Genomic DNA, 12,291 nt, shown 5'->3' with positions numbered 1-12,291 from the left:
CTTGGGGACAGAGATGACAAAGCACGCTGGGGAGCCGCCACCGAGACAAAAAGTGTAATTATTCGTCGCGACCCCTCGGAGGTTAATCAAGCTTGCCCGAGAGGTCTCAGAAGTAGAACAGGGCAAGTGCTTCTGGACGTGTTCCTTGCTGTCGTGTGTGCTTCCTTCTTGTATACGTGGTCTGCGCTGGATACTTCTGAAGAGGGAGGAAGAGGAAGCGTTGTTTTCGGTTGGTGTCCAGACGTACAGGCTGTTGTGGTTTGATCCTTGCCGCGATCTCGAAATCGGGGAGACGTGGCATGGTAGCTATGTTTTGTAATATAAATAAAAAATATATGAAATAACACGGTGTGTACGGATTGTAGTTCGTCTTGGGCTAGGTTGACCTGAATAATGTTCGAGGCAGGGGGTTCTGGCCGAATTAAAATGCGGAAACAAACCCCGAAGCCAGGGTTGCCAAATTAATTTCACACCTTGGGCAAGATTTGACATTTGGTAGTTGCATGAATGCCACCCCCTCAATGCAAATATCGTCAGCTGTGTAAAGGATCGAACCTATTATTACCTATACACCTCATAAAACCGAGTTTATCGTGAACAAGAAATCTCAGTCGCACTATATTGTTGTCCAATACCATATCGATTAATTTGTTGTATTGATCTGGCACTTACCGCGGATTGCTCGATCCTAACCGCAGGAGAGAATAAACAATGTTCACCTGGGAGGATAGTTCAAACATATACAAAGCAATTGCAAGGAACGCCTGAAAACATTCTTGGTGAACTATGTTAAAAGTCTACCGCTGATAGCCGTTTTGCTACCGAATAAAAGTTGGTGGGAGCTAGTTCTTTGGGGCCGTTGATGACACGCCCACTTCGGCTTACAAACCTGCAACTTAGTCGATCATGAGATCCAAACCGGTTCGATCTACAAGCAAAGGCTACACATGTGTAGCCTTTGCTTGGACCATTTTCCGAATTCATGGTTTGATGCTCAACGAATTGCCCCTGGAAACACCGAGTGCGAGAGCGTTGTTTCCGACAACGCGCTTCGGGAAAACGTCCCAAGGGTGTGCTGTGTACCCGAGTAATAGTATGTGTTCTTATAGCAATGGCGTCGGAAGTGTTTGGGAGAGAAGGGGGTGACAAGAGGTAGCTGGAGAGAGAGGGGGAAGGGGGCAGTGGGTGAGAGTCATATTCCCATACTCCTTTTACCTTTGAGTTTTGACACAACTGGATTGACCTGTTGTTTGGCCCTATTCTGTAGATCAGATGTTGACACAAACAATAGTGGACCCAGCAAGTATTTTCACGAATACGAGAATTTCGAAAGACAATATTGTTTTATTGCAGGTGGTGATCACATTTGTCGAAATTCAATAAACATCGGTGTTCCTTCCACGTCCCTCGGGTCAACACGCAACAAAACACCGAGAACAAACTTAACGACAATGTTATTAGCAGTAGTTGGGATGATCCGTTACATGATCGGGTGCACTTTAAAAACTCCCGTTGATACTCCAGGTGAAGACTAAAGCAATGACAACGATAACAACGTAGAGGGCCGATGTTCACTTGGAAGTAGCACGAGAAAACGAGCATAACCCTTCTCGGATCAATTATCATCATCTTGATTAAAATAATATTCTCCTGTTAGGTCCAGAAGCTAAGCTAGATCATTCGTACTAACCTGGCTTTCATATGGCGTACTGCACACAGGGTATTAGACATTCAGGCGAGATTCCAGCTAACACAAAGGCGAAAGGTCACATTCACACTAGGAAGGATTGACGTGGTCTATAATCAGTTACAGGTCAAGAACCAAGTGGAAAGAGGTGGGAGGAGCTTCCACTTCGCTCTTGACCCGTCACCGACTATAGAAGACAGAACTCACTGTACAATGGCTCTAAAATGTGTGGGCAGGTCATATCATGCAATGCAGGCCAGGCCTTCTGATAACCTCATCTCTGTTTCATAGGCACGTTCCACAGGAAATCACTTACTGGTACATAAATACATCAGCCGTAACCAGCACCAGCTAATGGCACCACGTGTAAACATTCCTTCACAGACAACAACCTGGAAGATGCGGGTTCGAACCACAGTTCCGAAATGAATCGTATGAGACAAAAAAAGGCAAGGTCAGCCGAACTGGGAAATACGGTACATCCTGACAAACTCGAGGCATCAACACAACAAACCACAGCTATACTACGCTTCATCCGCAGGCAGTAGTAACCGAAGCAAGGAATGTATGATCGAAGCTTAACAATGTGTCTCGCTTGCGAAGCCGAGACACATTTCAAAGCCAAGATATCACACTCTCAGCCTGAAACAAAGTGTAGTTCTCCGGCAGCAACAAAACTGAGGAATGTTTGAAGTCACCTTTTTCTTTTTTTTTTGCCCAGTTTGTCTATCTGTTATCGTAACCTCACCAGTTAAACTATGACCCACGAAGCTCAGACAGTACAGACAAGAGTTTCCCACGAACAATGCAGGCTACATCGGCGGATGCAAATTCAGTTCATCGTAAAACTACGGCTCTTGCTGAGCTCGTCAAGGAACAGAGCTTCCAGCCGCGTGCTGCACTGCAATTGTTAACATGCCCCAAGTTTCGCGCACAGTCACCACTCAAAAGACACCATGAACGAATCGGCTACAGCAACATTCGATGACACGCAGAAAATGGCAGCATCACTCAACGCCCACCTGCACCAAGCCGACAGCTTAACCGGTGAACACACACACACACACACAAAAAAAAGGCCATTGCCGGATGTTGAAAACAACAAACACGACTTTGCAACTGAGTAACGAATGATGTCAGCTAAGGTCCCTCATCCACAGTATTGAACAGTCCCATCATTGCTAGCCATTGTCGTCCTACTTGTGTTGTTCCGGTTCCACTTGTTGTTGCTGTTCAGGGGCGTACGCCTGCTCCTGTTCCTGATCCTGGTCATAGTAGTACACAGCTTGCCAGTTGCTCGCTGACGCCAGCCTTCCACGCCGCCTTCCGCCACCTCCATATCCACGAGCGGGTGGCGCATCGTAGTCGTCCTGGTCGTAGTCTCCCCCGGCGGGAGGTGCGGGTTGTGGCTGTGGCGGTTCCGGCCTGCCGTAGTCTGGCTCGGGGGCGGGGGGAGGAGGTCCAGGTTGTGGTGCGGGAGGCTGAGGACGTGGCGCCGGTGGTGGGGGTGGGGGTGGCTGGGGGCGTGGAGCGGGTGGAGGGGGTGGAGGGGGACGTGGAGCGGGTGGCGGTGGTTGCGGGCGCGGTGCAGGGGGTGGCGGTGGCGGTGGTGGTCCACGGTCATACGTCGGCGGCGGTGGTGGTGGGGGAGCACCTGGCTGTTGTTCGTAGCTTGGCTGTTGCGGAGGTGCTCCTCCGTGAGGGCTCCAGGAAGGTCCTGGCTTGTAAAGGTCGCCGTTAAGATTGTAGTAGCTGGGCGACTGGTCGCATTGGACGTTCTGCCACCAGTCACACACAAAGTACTTCTGGTTGAAGATGGTTCCGACAGGGCACAAGAAAGCATCGCGGCGACCATCCGCCTGGCAGATGTGGAAGACCTGCAGGAAGCAAGTCAGTTTTCAGGTTATTTTATTCCATTGCACAACAGTACACAGTGACTGGCTATTATGCTTTAATAAAACCAAAAATGTTTAAATTGATCTTGATGAAAATAAAGTGTGACGGTGTCCTGCCCTCCCTTCGTCCTCGTCTATGCTGCGCAGGCACAAGTTATGAAATGACCAACCAACTAGCCCAAACAGCCACTCTTCTTGGCTCCAAAGTGTATTGTAAGAGAATAAAACCCTAAAGTTTACTTGCCTTTGGTAATCGAGTTAGAAGACAATATCTCTCGTATTATAGCGTACCTGACACCGCGCCTCGACATCTGCGTAGTATCCGGCCTGGAACTCCTGGGCGCTGCAATCGAAGCTGGTCTGCGGAATTGTCGAGAAGGTCGGATAATCTGATTCTGGTGTCCCCGGAATGGCATCTTCCAACCTCCACTCGCCGTGGTCTCCATGATCATACTGGCCGCTGTCGTGACCACCTCCTCCATGACCGCCTCCGCCACCACCGCCGCCACTACCTCCGGAACCAAAACCTCCGCCACCTCCTCCGGTGCCGCCGCTGCCACCACCTCCAGAGCCTCCAGAGCCTCCGAAGCCTCCGCTTCCTCCACCAGAACCTCCGAAGCCTCCGCCTCCAGATCCACCAGTGCCCCCGAATCCTCCACTGCCGCCGCTACCTCCAGAACCTCCGAAGCCTCCGCCTCCAGATCCGCCGCTGCCTCCACCACCTCCGGGTCCAAAACCTCCGCCGCCGCCTCCGGTACCCCCAAAGCCTCCGCTGCCACCTCCGGTACCACCAAAGCCTCCGCCGCCTCCGGTTCCTCCGCTGCCACCTCCGGTACCGCCAAAGCCTCCGCCGCCTCCGGTTCCTCCGCTGCCACCTCCGGTACCGCCAAAGCCTCCGCCGCCTCCGGTACCACCAAAGCCTCCGCCGCCTCCGGTTCCTCCGCTGCCACCGCTACCCCCCGAGCCTCCGAAGCCTCCGCCGCCGCCTCCGGTACCTCCGAAGCCTCCGCCGCCTCCTCCCGAGCCTCCAGTCCCTCCGCCACCGCCAGGGCCGTAGCCCCCGCCTCCGCCTCCTGTTCCTGGTCCGCCTCCACCACCTCCGGAGACGAAGCCTCCTCCAGCACCCCCTCCTCCGGAGGGTCCGTAGTCTCCTGGAGTTGCTCCTCCTGCGTCAGGAGCCGGTGGACCTGCGGTGTCGTCCCAGCTGACCCCCGGAGCCGTACCGTAGTCTGGATTGCCGTCGAAGTCCGTCTGGGAGGGGACCTCGGACGGCCTGGCGTAGCTGCCTGCTCCACCTCGGCGACCCGATTGTCGCTTGCCCTGTTTTAGGCCATGAAGAGGGCGCCGTTCAACTTCTCTACCTTGCGCAATCAACTCAAACAGCAAAGCACATCGAGCTAAACTCTATTTTCGAGAAAGAATGGATATAAACCTTTATGTGCGGTTGGTCCGGAAATACGTTAAATAAGGAAGCTCAGTGGGCCCATACTGGTAGGTCAGACGCCATTGGCGCATCAACGACGTAAACGTAGAATTAAATATTATGACTTAAAAAAGAAAACCAGCTAACGGAATTTAAGGAGAACCGTCAGTATTACTGCGGGTTAGCACCACGAACTATTTTTTTTTTTAATTTTGTTTTCTCCGAAGCTATTCCCCCGGACCTTTTGTATATCTTTCTTTAAAAAGTTATCCAAACCAACTGAACTTTGTACGCTGGTGTACAGCTATATCGTGGAACCTTATAACCAATTATTTATCCCACTCTTTCTCCGTGATACAAACGAACACTCATGTCTGGTTTGTTTAAACAGATTTCCCCCTACCTTAGCTAAATAAAGAAGTATTCAGTAATTTGAGCGAGGGTCTTTACCATCTGACACACAATACTTATGCAGCGGTGGGCGGTATTCAAAGGACGTATGCATAAGCGAGGCTCTCAAAATTGCTTACCACGGAACGCTGAAAGGCACCCTCTAGAGATCATAGGGAGTACACTGCAGAGGAACATCGGGCATGTTCGTTTCTGAGGAAAAGTGACTTAGGCGCAACATACGTCTGCTCCTTATGTCTTCTCTCCCTCTTTCTCTTTTAACGTTTTATCTGATCCTTCTTTATCCCTATGAATTGCACAAGCAGTGTGTGGCGAACCAGCTATATATCGGCACTAATTGGCAGTCTCTTTTTCTGTAAACAAGCAATCTACTGCTGCTACTCGGTGCCTTCCCTGAAACCTGAAGACATATTTGTCTTAAAATGTATCGTCTTATGGTGAGATTCTATGTGAAACAAAAGCAAAAGTGAGAACAATGGTAATTAAAGGAAAGAAAAAGAAAACAACCTCGAGGGAACAGATAGAGATATTATATATTTACCCTCTGGATATCAGCCGATAGGTGTGCTGCCAGGATAGCTGTAATAAAACGAAGAATGTTTGTAATCTCTTGAATATCTCTACCGCATATAATTGTGCTACTAAAAAGTCGACATAAAAAAAAAAATAAGAAAGAACGCGGAACTCACCAAATAACGTCATGCTCAACCAAAGCCTCATGGTGAAGCTGTGCCCACTATGGAGAGAAGAACACGTCTGTCAATAAGATAGTTTCGAGTATAGTACTGATTTCATTCTCTTCAATTTGATATTGAAAAGTATCCAGAAGTTTCGACCTTCGACTGAAGGATCTGGTTTGTGAGTACTCTACAGGGGACCAAGCGGAGTTAGACGTATACACTTATTCAAATGCTGCGAACCGTTGAACAGGTTCAAAGGCATCGCGCTTATACTACAATGATATAAGTATATTAAACTTTTGAGAGTGATTCAAATCAAAGTTTCATTTTCACTTACGTATTAGGTTTGTCACGTGCGCCATATCTTAGAACTATTCTTAAAACATGTCCGAAATGGTTACACATGTTAGAGGACTTGGACGTCGTCGAGCCTGCACACTGTTCGACTTTCTTTCGTGTCCTCGGTCCACGAAGAAACTCACGATACCTGAATACCTCTTATGCTGAGAAAATTATCATTACCCTATCCCTTCTTGCTACCGCGACTTTGTATCAGCGCTAGACAAGCGCTTCCGGGCCGCGAGTGTACCAGGTGATATACAAAACGTCTCATCACAGACTTGCAAAACAGCCCTCGCGCCTAAAGCGTGAGAAATTCATCACAGCCCGGAGAGAGGGGTCAACTACGTGAAGACGTCGACGACCCAAGCACGTGCTAACTGTTCTTCCAGCGCGTGTGGTGTTTTACGGCATGAGCTGTAGGCTTAACGGCCCGCGCAGGCCAAAGGCGTAGGCCTCCGGCGCGTTACGCAATCAGGGCCAGGCTCAAAGCGCCAAAACGCTTCCAAGTGAGCTCTCCGCGCGATGAGAGCGGCATTTCTAATGACCTGAGACAGTGAGACCAGGCCGTGGCATTGTGTCGGCGGTGGCACGGCGGAAGTAGTGGACCGGCCGGAAACGCCGCAAGCCGCCACGACGCCGCGAAGACGGTACGCGCTGCTTCTACGTATACGGAGGAAGGAAGGGGGGTTCCTTTTGTCGCCTGCGTTTGTGCTGCGATTGGGAAACAAAGAAGACGCGCCTCGCGGCCTCGGAGACCTTCCCAGGCTCATGTCCATCACAATGGACACCTATGATAATCTTGACCCGATTCCGACACTTGGTCGACCTCGTGCAAGCGTCGCGTCCAGATGTCAACCGGAGATTTCGGGCGGGAATGTTTGTGGCTAACCGGGGCGGAACCGTCGGCGGAGGTGCATTTTTCTTTCTTTCTCGTCCGGTTGTTTTAACGCTGGTTCGGGCGTCGGTTCTCGTTACCGCGCTGCTCTTTGAGATTAGGGACCTTTGGGAATGAGCGATTGGTCTCCTTGTCTCGTCTGTCCAATTTTCTGGGAACAAAAAAGGTGAGAATGCGTGGTGAGGAGGTACAGTTGCCCCGGAACTTGCGATCTGGAGCGTTGAAAACGAATTAATTTTTTTAAATTACCCTATTTATTTTTTTATTTTTTTTGTGCACGCGTGAGGATATATGCTAGTGCTACAGCCCCTATACATTAGGGGCTCACGGCGAGATGTAATGGCGGTGCCCTCCCATGGTTCTTCCCAGTGACGTCACAATTAGGATCTATCTCATTGGTTGTGATCCAGGTTACTTACCATCAGCTGCGAATGACAAGTTCGATTATGTGCGTGAGAACGGTAGAATCGGCCGTTTGGAACGAAACGCATAGCCATTTGTTCAAAATACAAATGTGCAATTGTCATTAGCAGATACTGTTGATCATGTTTAACTTATATCTGAACGTGAGAGGTATATCTAAATGTTTTTATTCAATATCCCTTTAAACCAAGACCACCAAAGCTGACGTTCTGACTTTACCCTTACTTCGGTCAATGCGAGCGTCATCGATCCTATTTCAAGACGCGATAGCGAGCTCTTGGCCAATCCTGGAAGGCTGACCACAGCGACGCTTTTGGTCGCGCACTCACCAATATCTTTTTTTACATCATAATGACTGGAGGAGAGGCTCGACCCTGAATCCTTCAAAAATAAATGGCGTCGCCACGTCACCCAGCCCATACGCATCCTTTGTCTGATGTCACAAAACAAGAAAAACAGCACTTCTTTCTTTTCTTTTTTTCAGAATTGGTTTGAATAAAAGCAATCTTCAGCCTACTGCCCAATGCGTACTACCGCCTACCAGTGCATTTTGAAATGAACGCAATGTTGTTCTTTGAAAGCAAAGCAGTTACGTTGTATATGTATATACTATATATCATATACTAATATTCAAAGCTATTGATGTTTGGGAATATGTATCGAGGCTATATATGCCGTACGCAACGCCTTCCATATACTACCCAGAAGGTTTAGGTTGTTGGAAAATCCAAAGCTGGCTGTCACACTACTCACACATCGTACGGGAGACAGTCTGTCTGAGGCGTGTTTCCTCCTTGTATGGCTGTCCACACTGTGCATGCAAAACAAACCGTCTGCCGACATGTTGGCAAATATGCCTGAAACATTTTCTTAAGGCGTGTCCGCCGATGATCCTGTCGTCATCATGTTTGCGGCGAGCACCGTGTCTTTTACGTGATGTATACGAGCGGTGGTGCGTCGGCATTCGACCAGGACTCGTCTCCTCGCTGATTGGATACGAATCGCAGCCGATCGCTGACGTAGCCCTGGCGTCCAATCCGCGCCTTGCGTTTGCCTCTTTAGGGGACGTCGAAAATTCAGCACGACGCGGGCTCGTCGTCTACGAGGCGTTGGAAGGGCGCCAACATTAATTTTGGCAATAAAAGTCCCTGGAGAAGGGGAACAAAGGGAACAAGGGACAAACACAAATCTCCACACACAGCCGAGTGACTGGTGCGCGACCGAAAAACACAGCTAGGCGACTGGTCGCGCAAGAGTCACCTGACTGTGTTTGGAGATTTGTGTTTGTCCCTTGTTCCCTTTGTTCCCCTTCTCCAGGGATTATTATTGTCATTCTTGTCCAGCTCGCTTGCACCTTTGCATTAATTGCATTATAATAATACATTTAATGCTGGGTAAGGGGAGGGATCGATAGGGGCAGAGAGAGAGAGAAAGAGAGAAAGGAGGCGTGGTTCCTACGTACTCTCCCAACCACGTGCTTTCCAGGTACAGTAACAACATTGTGCACTAAAAGTATTGACAGAGAAGTGTCACGTGGCTGCAGCACTGTTGTGGGATTGTGCCGTGTTTTGGCGTTTATACCCAACACAATTTGCGTGAAAACAGAACACCCTGCTCTGGATCTCTGTTTTTTGAGGCTTTAGAGAAATAAGGCGGGCAAGTAGTTTCGTTTTCCAAACAGATATAATAAAATAAATAAAATACACGATCATAATTCGCCCATTGTTTCTTATTATGTGAGGCATACCATATTGATTAATGACTGGTCCTATACGACGTCCGATTGGTCCTACGACATACCAGTCAAACGTTTGGTCGCCGACGGGTACGAGCTGGCCGGGCCCCTAGAACTTATCGCATAATGGGTGGCTTGAAAAAATCCCTACGAGGACGGATCATTTCGTGGTCACTAATACGCTGGAAGCAGCATCTCCCGAGGAACTCCCAAAAGGTGGCTTCAGCAGCATTGAGAGGATGCCGCACAGGTGGTGCGAGGGCATTTGGGCTCCAGGGAGAGCCTGACAAGAAAGTCGACGTAGTATGCGCCGACCTCTAATGACCGGTATCTGGAGAAACAATATTTGTAAATCTACAAGGTACGCCCTAATAAACACTCTATCATTAGAGAATGTCAAATCGTCTTTCTGAAACACTGGGTCATAAGATTTCGTGTTAATAGCTAAAAAACAAAAAGTCCTAACATTAAAAATAAGTACGCGAGGTTTTGAGATGCATGAAAACATGCAAGAGAATATTCTCCTGGGTGTAGTCGGCTGCTGGCTGTTTGAAAGTTTACTCGTCTGCTGCTAGTTGAAAGATGTGGTTGTGTTGTCCCTGTTTTAATTGTTTTATTCTTTCATCATCCATGACTTGAACCAACACGCTCTTCTCCCAAGCATAGCAAACAAGCAGAATATTCTCATTGCATTTGTTTTTTCATAATCTCTATCAAAACAACTTCGATTTTTTTTTTGCCTGACTGCACGTTTATTATATTTATAATATACATCACTTCGTACGAATGAGTTAATGCCCCTTAACAACTTTAATAATATCCTCAGTAATTCCACAAAATCAAATTTGTTGAAAAAAAAAAGAAGAAAAAAAATAAGCAAGTGAGGTCAGTCCTCCCGGAAATATTCTGCCGAATTCCACCATGCCCAGCACGCTTTCCGAGTCTCCCCGCTAATAGCATGCACCACTATATATATATATATAAAGTTTTCAACTTCAATTCAGACAACAAAGTAAATTAAATTTATCATTCTTAAACAAAGTCAAGATTATTTTACTTTATTTAAGTTTACTTGATTGCCAATGATATTTATATCGGTTCTCAAATACGTCCTCTTATCTCAGTGGGTTCTTTGATAAGACCGATCCATTATTCGTTCCGATGCACCAGAGCCTAGAAAGTTATTTTCATGAAAAATACCTTCTAAATTTGATGATCCCGTATAGTATTTACAATTAACCTAAAAAAAAAAAAAACTCTTAACAGTAGTCATTAACCAAGATTGTATTTTTTTTTTAAGGATGGGAAATATTTTGTTGTTGTAAATGCTAGCGATAAGCAACCTTAGTTGTGCTTGAAATGGTCGAGGACAAACTTTAATTGCATTAATACATGAATATTTCAAAACACGAGCCACTTGGAATAAATAGTGAAACCCTGGGCGAACAGTTTGATCTTTCCGAAGGCTGATTCACGCACGTCCCGTTGTTCACGACTGTGCGCCTTAAAACTTCTTACGACGAATGGATGGATGGATGGATAGATGGATGATGCTGAACCCTTTGAATAAGCCGGCGACTTGCGCCACCTAGCCAGTGTTTTTTTTTTTTCTTAACATTTATTTAACATAGAGTTCTATATATAGCGATTTTTTTCTTAAAAGCTATATTCGATCCGTACGACGGAGGCGCCTCTGTGTAACCAGATGCCCACACCACCCGCGCTACGGGTCTCCCGGATGGAAATAAGAAAATGTTCATCCTTCCCTCGTCCCATGCAACCAGTCAGGTAATCTCTTCTTGGATATCTCCACTTTCCCCGTGTCTATTTTTCCCTGACTATCTCTAAATCCCAGTGCGTTTGTTAAATCACTCGCCTCCTCAACTACTACTACAGGGTGAAGCCCCTCACAATAAAGTATCAAGTGCTCAGCCGTCTTTCTCTCCGCGAGCACCACGCACCGTGTCTACTTCCTGATATCTCGCTCTATATGTCTTAGTCCGCAACACTCCCGTCCACGCCTCGAACAACAAAGAGCTTCGCCTAGAATTGTCGAATTGCTTCCCATATCTCCACCTGTTTCTTTAACTCTCTTCTTAAGCTTGATTTTCTCATCCGCCTCCCTGCTATCGCCCATCTATTTCGGTCTAAGTGTGCTAGTCCGCTTTTTTTCTATTTTGTATCGACGCTTCACGTGTGTAAATAACTAAGAACTCTTCGTGTCCATCGTTCTGCATCTATTTTTTTCTTAGCCTATCCTCAAATTCTATCTTACTGCTAGCTTCCCTGCCCTCGATTGAAGACCGTACCATATCGACCTTTATACCTTGGTTCGTTGTTTTACTATGTGCTCCCAGATTGAATCTACCTCCTCCACGTTTCTTTATTTCTAGCCCTGTCTGGACGTCCAGTTTTATGCACAAAGCTGGCATTTGCGAAAGTCAGGCGAGGAACCAAATTCCTATCCGGATCTCCCTCACCACTTCATACCTACTATAGTTCCACAGTGCTCTATTTTTTTCATTACAGCTGCATTTCTGTTGCCCTTTCCAGTTACACATTTTGCATGTTCATTGAGTGTGTTCATTGAACATGCTGGAGCCATCTATCGGTTTTGCCGTAGAACACTTGCAGTTTTCGTATATTCCCTTATTTTATAACGCATCGTTTTTTTGTTTTGTTTTTTCTTTGCTTTAAGAACTTTTAACAATGTTATAAATGACCGTTTTTCTTGAGAGTACGTACATTTGATCTCCTAAATACGGCCTCACCACGCACTGCTTCATCCGTCAGCTTTTTT

General features: G+C 47.3%; 1 protein-coding gene across 1 annotated transcript; it reads right to left on the bottom strand.

Moving 5' to 3' along the window:
- Positions 1 to 2,018: 2,018 nt before the first annotated feature.
- Positions 2,019 to 6,136, bottom strand: LOC120839304 (PE-PGRS family protein PE_PGRS16-like). Its single transcript, XM_042291219.1, has 7 exons — positions 6,106 to 6,136; positions 5,958 to 5,995; positions 4,146 to 4,833; positions 3,874 to 4,055; positions 3,410 to 3,564; positions 3,011 to 3,283; positions 2,019 to 2,079 (listed from the first exon to the last, which is right to left on the bottom strand). Exons 1-7 carry the CDS (start codon positions 6,134 to 6,136, stop codon positions 2,019 to 2,021), a joined length of 1,428 nt encoding a protein of 475 aa, XP_042147153.1.
- Between the last annotated feature and the right edge of the window lie 6,155 nt (positions 6,137 to 12,291).

This window comes from Ixodes scapularis, unplaced genomic scaffold (assembly GCF_016920785.2).
Source record: "Ixodes scapularis isolate PalLabHiFi unplaced genomic scaffold, ASM1692078v2 PGA_scaffold2__306_contigs__length_199485367, whole genome shotgun sequence".
In the NCBI taxonomy this organism is placed as follows: domain Eukaryota; kingdom Metazoa; phylum Arthropoda; class Arachnida; order Ixodida; family Ixodidae; genus Ixodes; species Ixodes scapularis.
This window is presented reverse-complemented; position numbering and strand designations above follow the sequence as displayed.

What these genes read in the sequence shown, in the direction of transcription:
- LOC120839304 (XM_042291219.1), bottom strand. Translation starts at nt 6,136, where the DNA reads ATGAGGCTTTGGTTGAGCATGACGTTATTTG. An exon ending in TATCGGCTGATATCCAGAGG is followed by an intron (nt 4,834 to 5,957) that starts GTAAATATATAA and finishes GTCCCCTCCCAG; the next exon opens with ACGGACTTCGACGGCAATCC. An exon ending in AGGCTCTGGAGGCTCTGGAG is followed by an intron (nt 4,056 to 4,145) that starts GTGGTGGCAGCG and finishes GTCATGGAGGAG; the next exon opens with GTGGTCACGACAGCGGCCAG.